This window comes from Ornithorhynchus anatinus, chromosome 12 (genome assembly GCF_004115215.2).
Source record: "Ornithorhynchus anatinus isolate Pmale09 chromosome 12, mOrnAna1.pri.v4, whole genome shotgun sequence".
Classification (NCBI taxonomy): Eukaryota; Metazoa; Chordata; class Mammalia; order Monotremata; family Ornithorhynchidae; genus Ornithorhynchus; species Ornithorhynchus anatinus.
Window position 1 is genome coordinate 2,124,003 of NC_041739.1, and position 18,466 is coordinate 2,142,468.

The window sequence follows — 18,466 nt, forward strand, 5'->3', positions numbered from 1 at the left end:
TCAGGTTGTCCCACGTGGGGCTCACACACTTTTAATCTTCATTTTACAGATGAGGGAACTGAGGCACAGAGAAGTTAAGTGACTTGCCCACAGTCACACAGCTGACAAGTGGCAGAGCCGGGACACTGCCTAGCACACAGTAAGTGCTTAAATACCATAAAAAAGCACACACGCTCTGTTGTAGTGGACTCTCCCGATTGCTTAGTACGGTGCTCTGCACAAAATAAATGCTCAATAAATACCGCCTACTGATTATCCTCTACTGACCGACCGACCAACTACCCGGCACCCTCTGTCTTCTCTTTCCCTGCGATTTCTCCAGACGTTCCCCTCCCTGCCTTTCACCCACCTCGGCCCCTATCTCCGCTCCCCCTTTCCTGTCCCGCTCCCACCTCTGCTCCCATCTGCCCACCTCTGCCCCCATCTCCCCTTATCCTCTGTGTGACCTACGGCAAGTCACTTCACTTATCTGGGCCTTGGCGAACACATCTGTAAAATAGGGATTGAGACTGTGAGCCCCACTTGGGATGGGGACTGTGTCCAACCCGATTTGCTTGTATCCACCCAGTGCTTAGAACAGTGCCTGGCACATAATAAGAGCTTAATAAATACTATTATTATAATTATTAATAAAAGTGATTGTTCCCACTCTCCTCTCCCCCTGACCGCAACCTCTCCCTCTGTTGGGTTCCCCAGCTCTGTCTTCGAGCCCCCTCGGGTCTCCGCCACCTCCTCGCTCTCCCCCTCCACCATCGACGCCCCCCCTCGGAGCTCCCAAGACCACCCCAGACTTCTGGAACGAGGTGGGGGTCTCGACCCCCATCTTCCCCCCTTCCATTCCTTTCCGCCAACTCTCTTTTCCTCCCTGCTTCAATCAGGTCTCTGACTCCTTCATCTGTGACTCCTTCACTCAGCGTGACTCAGGGGGAAGAACCCGGGCCCAGGAGTCAGAGGGCCTGGGTTCTAATCCCAGCTCCCCCATGTGCCTGCTGGATGACCTCAGGCAAGTCACTTCACTTCTCTCTGACTCGGTTACCGCCTCTGAAAATGGGGATTCAACCCCTGTTCTACTTCCTACTTTAGACTGTGAGCCCTGTGTGATTAACTGGTATCTACCCCAGCACTTAAAACAGTCCTTGACACATTGTGAGTGCTTAAATACCACGATTGTTATTATTATTATTTTTATTCACTCCACCAAAACCGGAGGCTCTAAGGTCCCTCTTGGCTGTAAGCTCATTGCAAGCAGGGAATGTGTCTGTTTATTGTTGTATTGTAATAATAATGAAATAATAATGTTGGTATTTGTTAAGCTCTTACTATGTGCCGAGCATTGTTCTAAGCACTGGGGTAGATACAGGGTAATCAGGTCGTCCCACGTGAGGCTCACAGTCTTCGTCCCTATTTTACAGATGAGGGAACTGAGGCACAGTGAAGTGACTTGCCCACAGCCACAGAGCTGACAAGTGGCAGAGCGGGGATTCGAACCCATGACCTCTGACTCCCAAACCCGGGCTCTTTCCACTGAGCCACGCTGCTTCCCAAACTTGTACTCTCCCAAGCGCTTAGTACAGTGCTCTGCCTTCAGTAAGCACTCAATAAATACCACTGACTGACTGACTGACCGGTGACCTCCTTAGAGGTTAAGGGGCTCGGTTCTGTTTCAATCCCCCTTGACCTCTCAGCCGTCTCTGACAGATGGACGGCGCCCCTTCTCCGGAATCACCGCTCACCTGGTTGTCCTGCCCCTGATGGCTCCCTCCCTATTCTGGGGTCCCCCCCGCTTCTTTCTCTCTCACTATACCCACTCTCTGGGGGAACTCACCCATTCCCGGAGCCTCACCTTCCCCTCGGATATGCCCCCCAAATCTACTTCTCCAGCCCGGACCTCTCTCCTGACCATCTCACATCCCCCTCTGCCTCCAGGACATCTCCCCTCGAGCATTCCACCATCAGTCATCCCAAACTGCCCGATTTAACTTCCCTCCTGGCCCCGTTCCGTTCCCCATTTTCCCATCCTCGCCACCACCACCACCCTCACAACCCCGTGGGCTCCAGCAGCCACCACCTTGGGGTCACCTTCGAGGCCTCGCCATCATTGACCGCTCAAGGTCCAGCCCCCGCTATGTCCCGTCGGCCCTTTCTCGACAACTCTGAAGCAGCGAGGCCTAGTGGAAAGGTGAAAGGGGTCCGTCTCCCCGACGGTTGGGCAGGGAACATGGATAGCGCCCAGGTCTGGGACTCAGAAGGACCTGGGTTCTTCCCTGCTGTGTGACCTTCAGCAAGTCACTTCACTTCTCTATGCCTCAGCTTCCTCAACTGTAAAATAGGGCTGCAATACCCGTTCACACTCCCGACTGAGACTGAGCGGTCCATGCCGGACAGGGACTGTGTCCGACCTAATTGACTTGTACCTACCCCAGCGTTTAGAACAGTGTTTGACCTATAGTAAGCGCTTAACTAGCCCTAGAAAAACAAACGGACATTTGCCACATCCTCCACTCCTGGCCACCCTCGTGGTCTCCACCTCGGTCCAAGCTCCGGTTGGATGAGGGCGGACCACCTGCGTCGGTCTCCCCAATTTCCACCTGGGCCCCCTCCCCTCGGCTCTTCAGCTGTGCTCTCTCGCTCGACCCGAGCCCACGTTTCAGCTCAACCCCGCTCTCGGCTCTCCCACCTCTGAACCCTTGCTCGTGCTCTTCCCCGTAGTCAGGGACTCCCACCCTCCCCACCACCGGCTGACCGCAGCTCTCTCCTCTTCCGGAGACCACCGAAAATCTCTCCCATCCTCCGCGACAACTCTGAAAACCCAATTTACCTCCCCGCCCCCCCCGATCCCAGACATTTGATCATCGACTCCCTCCTTCCACACTTCCGTAGGATGGTATTCTGGTTACTCCTCTAATCCCGGCTCTGCCACCTGTCTCCTGTGTGATCTTGGGCAAGTCACTTCACTTCTCTGGGTCTCAGTTCCCTTCATCTGTAAAATGGGGATTGAGACTGTGAGCCCCACATGAGGCATGTTTCCAACCTGTTATTTTTGTATCCATCCCAGCTGTTAGTACAGTGCCTGGCACATAGCAAGCATTTAACAAATGCCATTGTTATAATTATTATTATTATTGTTAATAAAAATGATACGTATTTTCATGTCTGTCTCCCCCATTAGAGGGGAAGCTCCTCATGGGCAGGAAATATGCCCGGTGCTTCTGTTGGATTTTACCAAGTGCTCAGTACAGTGGGGAAGCAGCATGGCTTACTGGCAAGAGCCCGGGCTTGGGAGTCAGAGGATGTGGATTCTAATCCTGCCTCCGCCACTTGTCTGTCGTGTGACCATGGGGAAGTCATTCACTTCTCTGGGCCTCAGTTACCTCATCTGCCAAATGGGGATGGGAAGATGCCCACGTGGGACAAGCTGACAACCTTGTATCTCCCCCAGTGCTTAGAACAGTGCTTGGCACCTAGTAAGCACTTAACAAATACCATTATTATTACTATTACAGTGCCCTGCACACAGTGGGTGCTTAACCAACACCTTTATCCCTTCCTCTCCCACGCCCTCTCCTCCATCGAAATGCTACTAAAACACACCTCCGCCGGGAAGCCTCCTGGACTGGCCCCAGCCTGCCTCGATCGTGGTCGACGGGAACATCGCCCAGGCCCGGAGGGCCCCGACGGTCATCCCCCCTCCTCCCCCGTGCCCCCTGGAGGTCCCCACCGCCCCCACCCCCCGGCCCCGGTTACCTGCTTTCCAGTGGCACATTACTGCCAAGGACCCAGCTGTCCTGCAGCTGGACGGACTCGGGCGTGGTTTGCAGCTCGGCGGGCAGGGCAGCCGGCGGGGCCGGACTCTGGTTCCTGCGGTTGGTCAGCGAGTTGCGGTTCAGGGAGGTGACGGACGGCGGGTGGTGCTTGTGAGGGGGCGGCGGGGGGGGCGGCGGGGGAGGGGGCGGCGGCTGCAGGGTGGCCTGGCTTTGATTGTTGGCAGGTTGCTCTGAGGGGGCAAGAGGAGAAGCGGGGAAAAAGACAAATCAATCCATCGATCAATCAACCAGGACTTCACTTCTCCTGACCTCAGTTTCCTCCTCTGTCAAATGGGCGTTATGACTGTGAGCCATTCATTCAGTGGAACTTACTGAGCTCTTACTGTGTGCACGGAGCACTGTGCTAAGCGCTTGGAAGGGTACACTCCTGCCCACTGTGTCCAACCCCATTGCCTTGTCCACCCCAGCGCTTGGAACAGTGCCCGGCACAGAGTAAGTGCTTAACAAATACCATTAAAAAAAAATCCAACTGGCCATTCAGTCAGTCAATCATCATATTTATTCAGGGCTTACTGTGTGCAGAGCACTGTACTAAACGCTTGGAAGAATGCAATATAACAGTAAATAGGCATATTCCCTGACCACAACGAGCTTACAGTCCATGTGTCGGGCACAACCCTGGTTCTGGCAGGAGGCAGGGAGGGGGCGGTTGCACGGAGGCCTGAGCGTCAGGGACCCCGGTTCTAATCCCAGCCCCGCTACTGCCTGCTGGTGACCCTGGGCAAGTCACTTCTCTGGGCCAAGGCTTCCTCATTTGTAAAAAGGGACAGGATCCCGATTCTCCTTCCGACTTAGACTGTGAGCCCCGTACGGGACAGGGGCTGTGTCCGTCCTGATTTTCCTGTATCTCGTCCGTGTCTAGCACAGAGCTTGGCACATAGTAAGCGCTCAACCGTCACACCGAACGGGCTCCCCGGGTCCCCAAGGCCTGCCGGTGACATGCTATTTCCATCTCGCTCTATCAGCTGGTGCTCAGTGACATTCTCCACCGGGGAGTTTACCCTTGATATACGGAGCTCTAATTAATATACAACAGATGGCAAAATTGCTTTGGGTTTTAATTTGTTTCCTTTTTTTTTTCCATCGCCTTTTATTAACACCTACGGAAACGGTGTCTGCCAGAACCCCTAATGCGCCTTTAGGTTTCGGCGTTTTTGAACAAACCAACCCTGAAGTGGAATGGGTGATTTCGGGAGAACACAAAGGTTCTTGAAATGCATATAATCAATCCCCGTAATTATTTAATGAAGGGTTTTTTTAAGCTTTATTTAACCGCAATCAATTACTTCAAGCTACTTGCTAAACAGCAGTAGGCGTCTTGAGTTCCCGGCCAACTCGGGAAGGTGGGCTTGGGCTCTGTGATCTGCTAATAGCTGCTCAGTATATTCGTCAACAGGTCACTCTGGGAAGCATTTAACAGACTCAATCACGACGGATTATAATGTCACAATTCTCACAGACTTAATAACCGCTGCAACCACTCCAAACCAGAAACACGCGGCCTAGATTTTCCCGCCGCACGCTACGTCACGTAACTCCCGATAGGCGACTCCCAAGACAGGCGGGAAAATCCTTGGAACTTTGGGATCCCACAGAATGCAACTCTCTTACTCCATTCCGTCCTCCACCTGAAATTTATTTTAGCATCTGTCTCTGCCGCCGGACCGTCTGGTCCATCAGGGCGGGGAGCGTGTCTTCTAACTTTGCTGTACTCTCCCAAGCGCTTAGTATAGCGCTCTGTACCGGATTTGGGGCACTCGACAAAGACGACCAACAGTTCGATCCATCGGCTCCAGCTAATGGATCCTAGGTCGGAATCCTCGTGCTGAAATAAACGCACACCCCACCGAGATCCACGCTCCAATCGCATCCGCTGACGCTCACACACTCCCGATTCTGCGAGACGTTGTTCTCGAAACCGGACCCGGCACGATGCAGCCGTCGGCTGGCTCCCAGATTTGATGCTGAGCGGCTGTGCTCCCACACAAACCCGGGGCCGACCTACTGTGAATGCAGTTCAAGAGAGCAGAGGCATCGGAGTCTGAAGGCCTGGGTGCTGATCCCGGCTCCTCCACTTGCCTGCTGGAGGATCGTGGAGAAGTCACTTAACCTTTCTGTACCTCAGTTTCGTCCTCTGTAAAATGGGGATGAAATACCGGTCTCCTTCCTTCTTAGACTGTGTAACCTCCCCTCTAGATTAGAAACTCACTGTGGGCCAGGAATGTATCTGTTTATTGTTATACTGTACTCTCCCAAGAGCTTAGTACAATGCTTTGCACCTGGTAAGCGCTCAGTAAATACAGCGGTCTGACTGATAGGAACTGTGTCCAACCTGGTTATCTTATTTCTAGCCCAATGCTTAGTACAGTGCTCAGCATCTAACAAGCATTAAATAATAATAATGGTATTTGTTAAGCGCTGACTATGCGCCAGGCACTGTACTAAACCCTGGGGTGGTTACAAGCAAATCGGTTTGGACACAGCCCCCGCCCCTCGTGGGGCTCCCAATCTCAACCCCCATTTTCCAGATGAGGAACTGAGGCCCAGAGAAGTTAAGCGACTGGCTCAAGGTCACACAACAGAGAAGTGGCAGAGCTGGGATTAAAACCCATGACCTTCAGACTCCCAGGCCCAGGCTCTATCCACTAGGCCATGCTGCTTCTCTAACAGAGATCCCGATGATTATTCATTCAATAGTATTTATTGAACGCTTACTATGTGCAGAGCAGTACTAAACCCTGGGGTGGTTACAAGCAAATCGGTTTGGACACAGCCCCCGCCCCTCGTGGGGCTCCCAATCTCAACCCCCATTTTCCAGATGAGGAACTGAGGCCCAGAGAAGTTAAGCGACTGGCTCAAGGTCACACAACAGAGAAGTGGCAGAGCTGGGATTAAAACCCATGACCTTCAGACTCCCAGGCCCAGGCTCTATCCACTAGGCCATGCTGCTTCTCTAACAGAGATCCCGATGATTATTCATTCAATAGTATTTATTGAACGCTTACTATGTGCAGAGCACTGTACTAAGCGCTTGGATTATATCACCTCGAGTGCGGCGTTTCAATGGCCCTGGTGATACGGACACCTAAACCGGGAGCGGGGAAGACAGGACGAACATCTTCCTCCCCCCGCGCAGAGGGCCGGCCGAGGAGTTTCCGGCCAACGTCTGGGGTCAACCGGCACACCGCGGGCCTCCGCCTCGTGGAGACGAACCCCGGGGACCGGCTGGCTTCCGCCCAAATGTTCATCAACCTAGACTGCTCGTCACAGCAGTCGAGCAGAGCCGGGGAGAAGCCCTCCTGTTGCAAAGAGCGACCCATAATTGGTGCATGTTTTTAATGGACCTTAATAACCCATATCGCAGTAATTTAACAACTAATAGTGTCTGACTCTCCTCTGCCCTCAGGGACAGGCGGGAACCATGGGAAATGGAGCCTCCTCGAGGCTGCCGGTTCCGAGCCCGCCGACTCCAGCGCGTTCGCTTCGCCGATCCGACGCTCCGGCGGAAACGGGGAGCGTTTGAAGCTCAATAATTTGGAGATTGGCCCTTAGGGGATCGGCGAGGTCGGGTGACCGCGGGAAACCCTCCCCGGGCTGTGGAGAGTTGAGGAAGAGGCGGCACCTCGCAACTTCTGGAAGATTCATCTTTCGGGGAGGTCGGTTTAGCCGGCCCGGGGGTCTGAGGTGCCGGCCCGGGGCCGCAGAGGTGCTGGGAGTTGCTCTTCGACTTTCTGGGTTCAGGACCGTTAACAAGCGGCACCAAGGAGCATGGGTCTGGCCTTGAGGGAAGTTGGCAGGCTTTCAACATCACGCAGACACAGGGATTGAGCTTACTATGTACAAGCACTGTTCTTAGAGCTGGGGTAGAGACAAGGTAATCAGGTTGTCCCACGAGGGGCTCCCAGTCTTAATCCCCGTTTTACAGATGAGGTCACTGAGGCCCAGAGAAGTGAAATGGCTTGCCCAAAGTCACACAGCTGACAAGTGGCAGAGCTGGGATTAGAACCCATAACCTCTGACTCCCAAGATCGGGCTCTTTCCACTGAGCCACGCTGCTTCTCTACTGTACTGTACTGGGTGCCTGCTATGTGGACAGCACTGTACTGGGTGCCCGATGTGCCAAATGTACATAAAATATCTGGGTTTTTTATGCTATTTGTTAATCACTTACTGTGTGTCAAGCACTGTTCTAAACACTGAGGTAGACAAGTTATTCAGGCTGGATACAGTCCCTGTCCCACATTCATTCCTTCATTCATTTGTTTTACTGAGCACTTACTATGTGCAGAGAACTGTACTAAGCACTTGGGGAAGTACAATACGACAATAAACAGTGACATCCTCTGCTCACAATGAGTTCACAGTCTAGAGTGGGGGAGACAGGCAACAGTACAAATAAATACAATTACAGATAGGTATATAAGTGCTTTGGGGCTGGGAGGGTGGAGGAACAAATGGATAAATAAGATTTCAGATACGTACATAAGTGCTTTGGGCCTGGGAGGAGGGAAGACCAAAGTGAGCAATTCAGGGCAACGCAGAAGGGAGTAGGAAAAGCGGGGCTTAGTCAGGGAAGGCCTCTTGGAGGAGATGGGCCTTTTGTAAGGCTTTGAAGCCAGGGAGAGTCGTTGTCTGTCAGACTGGAGGAGGGTGGGTGTTCCGGGCCAGAGGCAGGATTTGGGCTAGGGGTCGGTGGTGAGACAGGCAAGAGGGAGGGCCAGTGAGAAGGTTGGCACTGGAAGAGCGAAGTGTGCGGACTGCGTTGTAGAAGGAGAGCAGTGAGGTGAGGTAGGAGGCAGCAAGGCATTGGACCGCTTTAAAGCCAATAGACCACAATTCCTATTATTACTGCTATTACAGGGCACCGTTGAAATGCAGAGTACTGTACGTGGCACTCACTGTGTACAGGGTGCTGTGTGCGTGCCCAAGGAAATTTATTATTGCTACTCTTCACTGCCCCCACTAGAATTCAGAACAGCAGAGTCCAGAAGGTGCCCAGTACAGCCCTCTGCCCAGAGTGAGCACTCATTACGGTCCCCTGCTCAGAGTGGGTGCCCAGTACAGAACCTGCCCAGAGTAGGCACTCAGTACAGCATCCTGCCCAGAGTAGGTACCTGGTACAATGCCCTGCCTGGAGTGGGCACCCAGTACAATGGCCTGCCCGCGCACCCAGGAGAGTGCGCTGCTTGGAGTGGGCTCTCGGTGATGCCAAGGATGATGTTGGCGACAACGACAGATACTTTTTGAGGACTGAGAGCTTTAGGCTCGTCCAGTATCCAAAAATCACAGACCTCAGGAAAACGCGGAGAATGGACACTGCCCGGGGGCCCCGGACCCCGAGGACCTGGAGCAAACGGCCAGGGCCGTGAATTCTGCCGTCCTCAGCATCCTCGCTGGCCCCTGCACGCCTCTCGCCATCGCAGCCGGGGTTGTGGGGGGCTGCCCGGACCAGCCGCGTGCCCACGGGGGACGCTTCGAGGGGCTGCCCGCCGCTCGAAGCCTCGCCCGGCCTCGCTGGCTGCCCGCCAGGACCTCTTCGAGGGGCCGCTTCATCACCCGCAAGAGCTGAACTGTCTGCCGAACTGGAATGGCATTTTGATTGATTCTGAAGGGCGAACGTGATGGCAGCACGTGGCCTGCCTGGCTGTGGCCAGAGGGGCCCTAAACCCGGGATGAGTTACTGTTCTCCTGAGGAGCGGGAAGCCCGTGAGGCGGTGAGGGGGCGGCCACAGCGCAGCCCAGCCCTCCCCTGGTGACCACAGCCCTCCAGGCCTCTGATCTGCCCGTTGCTGGGCCCAAGAGGCTCCGGGTACCTCCTGGGCATCTCTGGGATTCCCAGTATGACTCTGCAGCTGGTCTGCTGTGTAAACGCTGGCCAGTTGCTGAGCCTTTCATTCATTCGATCGTATTTATTGAGCGCTTACCGTGTGCAGAGCACTGTACTAAGCACTTGAACAGATAGAGACAATCCCTACCCAACAACGGGCTCACAGTCTAGAAGGGGAAAGAGACAACAAAACAAGTAGACAGGCATCAATAGCATCAAAATAGATAAATAGAATTACGGAATTATATTGCCGGACCTCCGTTCCCTCAGATTCCCGGGTGATCTCGAGCCAGTGGCCGAACCTTGCTGGGCCTCCATTCCTTTACAGATCCCTGCTCTGCCTCCCCCTTCATATGAAAGCCCCATTTGAGGGGCGGGGGACGTGCCCCGCTCGCTACCTTGTATCGCTTCCACTTCCAGCGCTTGGCACCAGTCACCGCCGCTTAATCAATACTGTGATTAACGACTGAATGAAATGGCCACCTCGCTCCCCGTCTTTTCTCTGGGGGAGGGAGCCCGGTTGGTTCGAAGTCCCCGCTCCCACCCCCAGGGTCATTCATTTATTCAATCGTATTTATTGATCGCTTATTGTGTGCAGAGCACTGTACTAAGCGGTTGGAAAGTACAATTTGCCAACAGATAGAGACAATCCCTATCCAACAATGGGCTCACAGTCCAGAAGGGGGGAGAAAGACAACAAAACAAAACAAGTAGACAGGCAACAATGCCATCAAAATAGATAAATAGGATTATAGATATATACTCATCATCAAGAGATACATACTCTTCACTCCGGGGCTGACCCCGTCTGCCCACCTCACCCCCGGAAGAAAGGGCCCTGGGACTGTTACTGGAGTGGGTAAAGGATGGGCCTGATAGTAATAATAATATATATATATATATATATATATATATATACATGTATATTATAATATTTAGCCTAAATAATAATAGTAGTGATACTAATAAAAATAACCATAATAGTACATATTAAGCGATTACTATGTGATGAGCATTGTTCTAAACGCTGGGGTAAGTACAAATTATTCAGGTTGGACACAGTCCCTGTCCCACAATGGGCTCCCAGTCTAAGTAGGAAGGAGTAGGATTTAATCCCCATTTTACAGATGGGGTAACTGAGGCACAGAGAAGTGAAGTGACTTCCCTAAGGTCACATGAGAGACAAATACCATCATTATCATGATTATTAGGACTTCATGATCAGTTTTTTTCAGTGCCCACTGACCACCACACAAGAAGAAATGGGAGCCAACTAAGGCAGGAGAGATTTCGGTTAGATACAAGAAAGAACTAACCACCATGGAACTCCCTATGAGGTCACGGTTTGATCGGTCAAATGACATTTCTGTTGTTCAGGCTATATGTGACTCACCACCTTGAGCTTACTCGTGGTGTTTTTCTGCTTTTGTTCTCTTTCTATCTCTTCTTCTCTGGCTCCCTCCGCCTTGTTTCCTAGTTTTATCCCCAGGATCCCTGATGATCCACCTCGACAGTTCATTCCTCGCTGCTGAACTGACAAGTATTTGCTAAACTCCAACTCCCCAGGTACTAAATAGCTGAAAGAGATTCTCGAGGGAGGCAGGAGAGTCTCGAGGCTCGGAAACCTTGAAGGAAAAATACAGTAGCTGTCCATTCTGTCTTGGACGGCTCAGTTGGTCAGTCAACTGTGTTTACTGAACACTTACTGTTTGCAGAACACTGTACTAAGCGGATGGGAGAGTACAATATAATAATATCACAGACATATTCCCTGCCCACAATGAGGAGGCAGGGCCTGGACCATGTGACCCCTCATTATTTTTTTAAAAATTGCATTTGTGAAGTGCTTACTCTGTGCCAGGCACCATTCTAAGTGCTGGGGTAATAATAATAATAATTATGGTATTTATTAAGTGCTTACTGTGGGCCAGACACTGTACTAAGGGCTGGACTATGTGCCGGGAACTGCCTTGAGCCCAGGGTCACACAGCAGACAAGTGGTGGAGCCAGGATCAGAACCAGCTCCTTCTTTCTCCAAGGACCATCCTCTAGCCCCTGGGTCATGCAGCTTCTCCCTGCTGTCTCTGAGGCCCTGGTGCGATGACCCCGCAGACACACTCAGAGAGAGGAGAATCTCGTTGAAGCCAAGCCCTGGAGCCTGTAGCTATTGTCCTTTCTGCCTCCTCACACGTTCAGTATCAGCGCAGGTAAAGGAGTTGCCCAGCCACCTCCGCATCAAACAGAAACTCCTTGCCTTCGGCTTTCAAGCGCTCAATCACCTTGCTCCCTCCCGCCTCACCTCGCTGCTCACCTTTTACAGCCCAGCCTGCCCACTTTGCTCCTCTAATGCCAACCTACTCACCGTACCTCGATCTCATTTATCTCTCCGCCGACCTCTCGCCCACATCCTGTCTCTGGCCTGGAAAACCCTCCCTCTTCGTATCTGCCAGACAATTACTCTCCCTACCTTCAAAGCCTTATTGAAGGAGCATCTCCTCCAAGAGGCCACCCCTAAACCCTCATTTCCTCTTCTCTCACTCCCTTCTGCGACGTCCTTTTACTCGGATTTGGTCTATTCACCGCCCCCTCAGCTCCACATCACTTATGTCCGTATCTGAATTTTATTCATCTTTGTTAATGTCTACCCCCTTGTAGATACCCCAGTGCTTAGCACGGCGCTTGTCATTTAAAGTGCTCAAATACTACAATTATTATTTATATTGTTATTTTGGGTTCTGCTTTTACAACCCATTTAAAGATTCTTTTCAGTTGGATGTCAAAAGAGATTCAAGATCATGGATGCAAAATGTTTTTTGTGGTTGTGTTAGTTTTAGAGGGTTGGGTCTGGATCTCTCAGGATCCCTTAGGGTTCTCCCACTCCCTTCTGCTTCTTCCCGACTTGCTCCCTTTACTCATCCCCCTCACCCAGCCCCATGGTACTTATGCCTATATAAGTAATTTATTTCTATACTTGTCTGTCTTCCCCTCTAGATTGTAAACTCTTTGTGGGCAGGGAATGTGTCTGTACTCTCCCGAGCACTTAGTACAGTGCTCTGCACACAATAAGCCCTCAATAAATCCGATCCATGATTGAGAAGGGGTTCAGTATCATTTTATCAATATATTTCCTTTGGGGAATTCACGGCTGGGATTCAGGCTGGGGAAGACCACTGGGATGAGCTCCAGCTGACCAGTTGGTCTCCCCACCACGAACTCCTTGCTCTGTGGCTCCATCTTCAAGTTGGGGCTCTAGAATGTCCGTCTGTCATCCGTCCATCCATCCATCCATCCTTCTATCCTAGCATCTTCCCCCCGGAGACGGATTTCCTTCGGAGAGCCGATTAAGAGAGTCACCTCCATCTCGCTCTGTCTTCGCTCCCGTCGGCTCCGTGCTTTAAAGGCTTTCGATTAATATTGCAGGCCACAACTGAAATTCCATCCTCTGTCGTTGAGTTCTTAATGGGGCGAGCGATATTCTATCAAGTACTGTTTTATGAAGCGCAGGCCAGTTTCACAGATCTTTATCCCGGTTCGGGAGGACGGTTTGGGGCTCCCAACGGCGACGCGGACTGCAGGGGCTCTCACCATCGTTCTCCAGGCCCGAGTGTGGAACTTGAGCGTCTTTTTCCGTCGATAGAACAGACGCCTCTTGAGTCGGTGCCAATCTGCTTTGTTCCTGGCAGTGACCCTTTCAGAAAATTTCCCCTTTCTGAGGTCTATGGGATTTTAACTACACGGATACCTTTTGTCCAGAATCGGAATACTTGCCTCAGAGGGGACGAGAATTTATTTTGAAGCAGTGTGGCTTAGTAGATAGAGTACGGACCTGGGAGTCAGAAGGACCAGGGTTCTAATCCCAGCTCCGCCACGTGTCTGCTGTGTGACCCTGGGCAAGTCACTTCACTTCTCTGGGCCTTAGTTACCTCATCTGTAAAATGGGGATTAAGAGCATGAGCCCCATGTGAGACAGGGACTGTGTCTAATCCGATTAACTTGCATCTACGCCAGTGGCACGTAGTAAGCGTTTAACAAGTACCATAATTATTTACTATTGTTATTATTTACAAATGGCATCAGTGGGACAACCCCGGACGTGCCTTGGAGAGAGCTATTTAGTCACACGTGGAGGATGTGTGAGTGTACTCAGTGCACCTGTATGCACACACAAGGCCTCCAAACACCAAGGCAGACGGTCATGGGGCAGACCACTCAGCAAGCGTGGTCCAGGGAAGCAGCATGTCCCTGTGAAAACACCACAAGCTGGGAGTCAGAGGGCCTGGGTTCAAATCCGGCCTCTTCCACTTGGCAGCTGTGTGACTTTGGGCAAGTCACTTAACTTCTCTGTGCCTCAGTACTGGGATCCCATCGTGCTGGAGAGAAGACAATTTTTACATTTTTCATCTGTAAAATGGGGATGAAGACTGTGAGCCTCATGTGGGACAACCTGATTACCCTGTATCTACCCCAGCGCTTAGAACAGTGCTCGGCACATAGTAAGCGCTTAACAAATACCAACATTATTATTACTATTACTCCCTGTTCCATCACCTGTCTGCTGTATGACCTTGTGCAAGTCTCTTACCTTTTCTGTGCCTCAGTTGCCTCATCTCTAAAATAGGGATTAAATCCTACTCCCTCCTACTTAGACTGTTAGCCCTTTGTGGGACAGGGACTCTGTCCAACCAGACTATCATGCATAAATCCCAGTGCTTAGCAAGAAGCTCAGCACATAGCGGGTGGTTAACAAGTACCACAAATAAATGGGAGCGCCAGGACTGGATGGAAGGAAAGTTGGTGACTGCCTACCATGGCTTCAAGTACACAAACCACGTCGAGTCTTTGGAGGCTGGAGCAGGGTTCGTCAGCAGAGCGATCCTGGAGCCCACTAGCCCAATAGAGAGTCCACCTAAATCTCTCTAATTGCGGCCGGTGAGTTCTCTGAGCGGATGAGCAAGTGAAGAAAGTGAAGATGATTAAAAATAAAATTAATTGTCTGATCTGAGAAAGCAGGAAACTCCCAAGAAATGGGAGAAGCGGGCTGATCTAGTGGAAAGAGCACAGGCGTGGGAGTCAGAGGACCTGGATTGTCATTCCCGTTCTACCACTTGTCTGCAGGGTGACCTTGGGTAAGTCATTTCATTTCCTCTGTGCCTGTTACCTCAGCTGTAAAATGGGGATTAAGATGCCCCTGATGTGGGACAAGGACTGTGGCCAACCTGATTTGCTTGTAACCACCTCAGCGCTTAGAACAGTGACTGGCACATAGTAAGTGCAAAGCGAATGCCACAATTACTCTTTTAGGGACTGTGCCCAACTTATCTTGAATCTACCACAGCATTCATTCATTCATTCGTATTTACTGAGCGTTTACGGTGTGCAGAGCACTGTACTAAGCACTTGGAAAGTACAATTTGGCAACAGAGACCATCCCTTCCCAACAACGGGCTCACAGTTTAGAAGGGGGAGACAGACAACAAAACAAGTAGACAGGCAGCTCTTAGTACAGTGTTTGACACATAGTAAGTGCTTAACAAATACCATAAAAAAATGAACAATTTACTTTGTTTTCCCTTTCTTTTTTTTTAATGGTATTCGTTAAGGGCATACTATGCGCCAGGCATTCTTCTACATGTTGGGGTTGATACAAGGTCCTCTCTCTCTCCCACCTCTTCTCCCAACTCTCTATCTTACTCAAAATGCATGAGGCCAAGGAAATCCTAAGAGCCTGGAGGAAATTACAAAAAAGGGAAACATGACAAAGTGGGCCTACCCAATCCCATCCGCTGCATCCGCCCTCCTCATCCCCCAAACTCTTTTCCCTAAAATAACTGAACAATTGAGCCCAGAATGTGTTCTCCCTCCGACAGGTCTGGGTAATTTGCCGCTGCTCCTCCGGTGACATTCCCTCCCTTGTCCAGACACTGGTTCATTGGCTGCTTTATAGGCTCGTAAGAGTTGTTGGTCTAAGCAAAGGATATTATTCCTAGAGTTCTACGGGGACTTCTGAAGGATTATCGAATCAGATGGTGGAACCAAGACCAATCCCATGGATGCATCTCTGATTATCACAATATTTCACCCGACAAATATTTGAGCCCGCATTATTAACTGTTGCCGGGAAAACAGACTGCGGGGGGGAGCAGGTGTCTTTTAACTCTCTCATCCTCCTGTCACAACCGACATTCCTTGGTCTCCAGATGTATCAGGATCCACATCTTTCTTCCCTGGAGGAAAAGAGCTTCCGGGAGCTGATCTTTTTCCCCCCGAGAAGCAGTGTGGCCTAGGGCCTGGGAGTCAAAGAACCTGGGTTCGAATCCAGGCCTCTGCCACTTGTCTGTTGTGGCACCTTGGGCAAGTCACTTTACTTAGTCCTGTGCCCCTACTGCGTGTAGAGTGCTGGGCTGGCTGCTCACTGTAGGCTGGACACTCACTGTGTGCAGAGTGCTGTGCTGAGTGTCTACTGCATCCAAAGCACTGTGTTGGGCACCTACTGTGGGCCAGAGATTGGACAAAACCACGTATTGGTTTCAGAAGTCAGTACTGGGATCCCATCGTGCTGGAGAGAAGACAATACAAGCCAACCACGTGCTTCTTTCCCTCAAGGAGCTTACAATCCATCACACCTGCTGGCACCGTCACTCCTGCACTCCAAATTATCCCGATAAATCGTCAGGCCCCGGACCGAGCCTTCTCCTTGACCTGTTAGTTCATTCTAATCTCTCTCCCGTACGGCTGTCTGAACACGAGCACTGGGCCCTGACACAGAACTGCTGTCGGAAAAAGAAACATTTAACCACTTACTGGTTCGTGACAACGACGTTTCGGATGACATCCCTAAATCATAAGACCATGAGAATAACAGAGCGGGGGAAAAACCAGGGAAGCCAATAGGTAACGAATGATCCGTTAATAAAGCAGAAGGTATCCTAACGAAAAAGAGCTAATTAACTTTCCAACCAAGGGATCGTAAAAATCCCAGTTCCATCACGTTTATTGCTGGGCTCAGGAAGATGGAGAGCCGCTTCTAATAATAATAATGATGGTATTTGTTAAGCGCTTGTTATGTGCTGAGCACTGTTCTAAATGCTGGGGTGGATGAAAGCTAATCAGGTTGGTCCCTTCTCAGGGTGGCACCTGGAGAGTTTCCAGTCCTCTTCCAGTCTCGACTGTGGGAGGGAGAGTGAAGTTGAGGCCTGTCCATTCCATTCCTAGCTCGGGCAGTGGCTAACGAGTGGCGGGCCATCTGCTACAAGTCAAAACTACCCCATGCTGGGCAGTGGCGGCATGTGAGGGAGTCGAGGGAGGAGACTCAAGTTTACTGCACCGGAGGCAGTGGTCAACTGCTTCTGGATTTTTACCAAGAAAATCTATAGCTACACTACCAGAAAAATTGCAGATGGAGCTGGGGCGTTCTGGGAGAGATGTGTCCATGGCATCGCTATGGGTCAGAGATGATTCGACAGCATAAGACAGACAATCAGGTTGGACGCAGTCCCTTTGCCACATGGGCTCACAGTCTTAATCCCCATTTTACAGATGAGGTAACTGAGGCCCAGAGAAGTGAAGTGTTTACCCAAGGTCACACAGCAGGTGTGAGGAGCCGGGACTAGAACCTAGGTACTCCTGACTCCCAGGCCCGAGCTCTATCCGCTAGGCTTCTGACAACTGTTTGACCTCAAACAGGCCCCTGGCCAAGGTGTACCTGGAGGAGAGAGGGCAGAGAAAGCTCCCAACCCTGGTTCTGGGAATCTTGCCCGGGCTCTACCCGCTGAGGCTGTGCCACCAGGGGGAAGGTTTCAGGCGGCAGACCTGCCTGGGGGCACTGCACAAGGTGGACACGATGGGAAGAAACCTTGGGATGTCACCAGCAAATGTGGGTGGAGAAGACTAAGTAGGTGGGACAACAGTTACTGAATCCCCATTTTGCAGATGAGGTAATTGAGATGCAGAAACGAAATAATAATAATAATAGTACTGGTGGTTTTTGTCAAGTGCTATGTGCCAGGCACTGTGCTAAACACTGGGGTGGATACAAACAAATCAGATCAGACACAGTCCCTGTCCCACAGGCGCTCACCCTCTCAATCTCCATTTTACAGTTGAGGTAACTGAGGCCCAGAGAAGTGAAGTGACTTGCCCCAGCTCACAAAGCAAGTACGAGGCAGAGCCGGGATTAAAACCCAGGTCCTCTGACTCCCAGGCCCAGGTTCTTTTGACTAGGCCACACCGCTTCTCCTAACACTCAGGAGAAGTTCCCAATATGATGCAAGAGAAAATGGAGTGTGTTTTGGTGTGTGTCCGTCTCTGTGCGCGTCCGTCTGTGTGTGCATACTTGGGCTTTCTGGAGGGTGGGGCTGGGCTCCTCCTCCTCTTCGCCTGCCTCTGAGTTTCTCTGTTGCCGGCCTGCTGTTTGCCCGCCTGACCTGCCATCTGTCTTGCCGTCTGCCCCGCCATCTGCACGCCATCTGTCCGCCGTCTGCCTGCCATCTCCCTGCCGTCTGCCTGCCTGGCCCCAGCCCCGGCTCCGCAGCCCGGCTCCAAGCCTGGCAGGCTCTGAGCCCTGCTCTGCCGAAGGCCGGCCTTCCCGGCTGATATTCCTGCACTCGCAGAGCCTGGATGGGAGGACCCATCTGGCCGCCCCCACCCGTCTTTTTCGGCCCGGTGACCCATGGTGCGGCCCGCGATGTCCAAGAAGCTCTATCTTTTCGGGCCGCAAGACCACAAGACGCAGGTGGGAATCCCCGGAACAGCCCTGAAACCACCACGGAGCCCTGATCCCGGATAGACAAGAGGGGATGCTTGATACCATTCAATC

The 18,466-nt window shown here is 51.7% G+C and overlaps 1 protein-coding gene across 1 annotated transcript in view; it reads right to left on the bottom strand.

Annotated features, from left to right (window-relative positions):
• Positions 1-18,466, bottom strand: part of TENM3 (teneurin transmembrane protein 3) — a 956,917-nt gene that overhangs the window by 79,367 nt on the left and 859,084 nt on the right. The window contains exon 9 of the mRNA XM_039913675.1: positions 3,745-3,994. Coding sequence (XP_039769609.1) covers positions 3,745-3,994 — 250 coding nt within the window. The remainder of the gene's footprint in view (positions 1-3,744; positions 3,995-18,466) is intronic.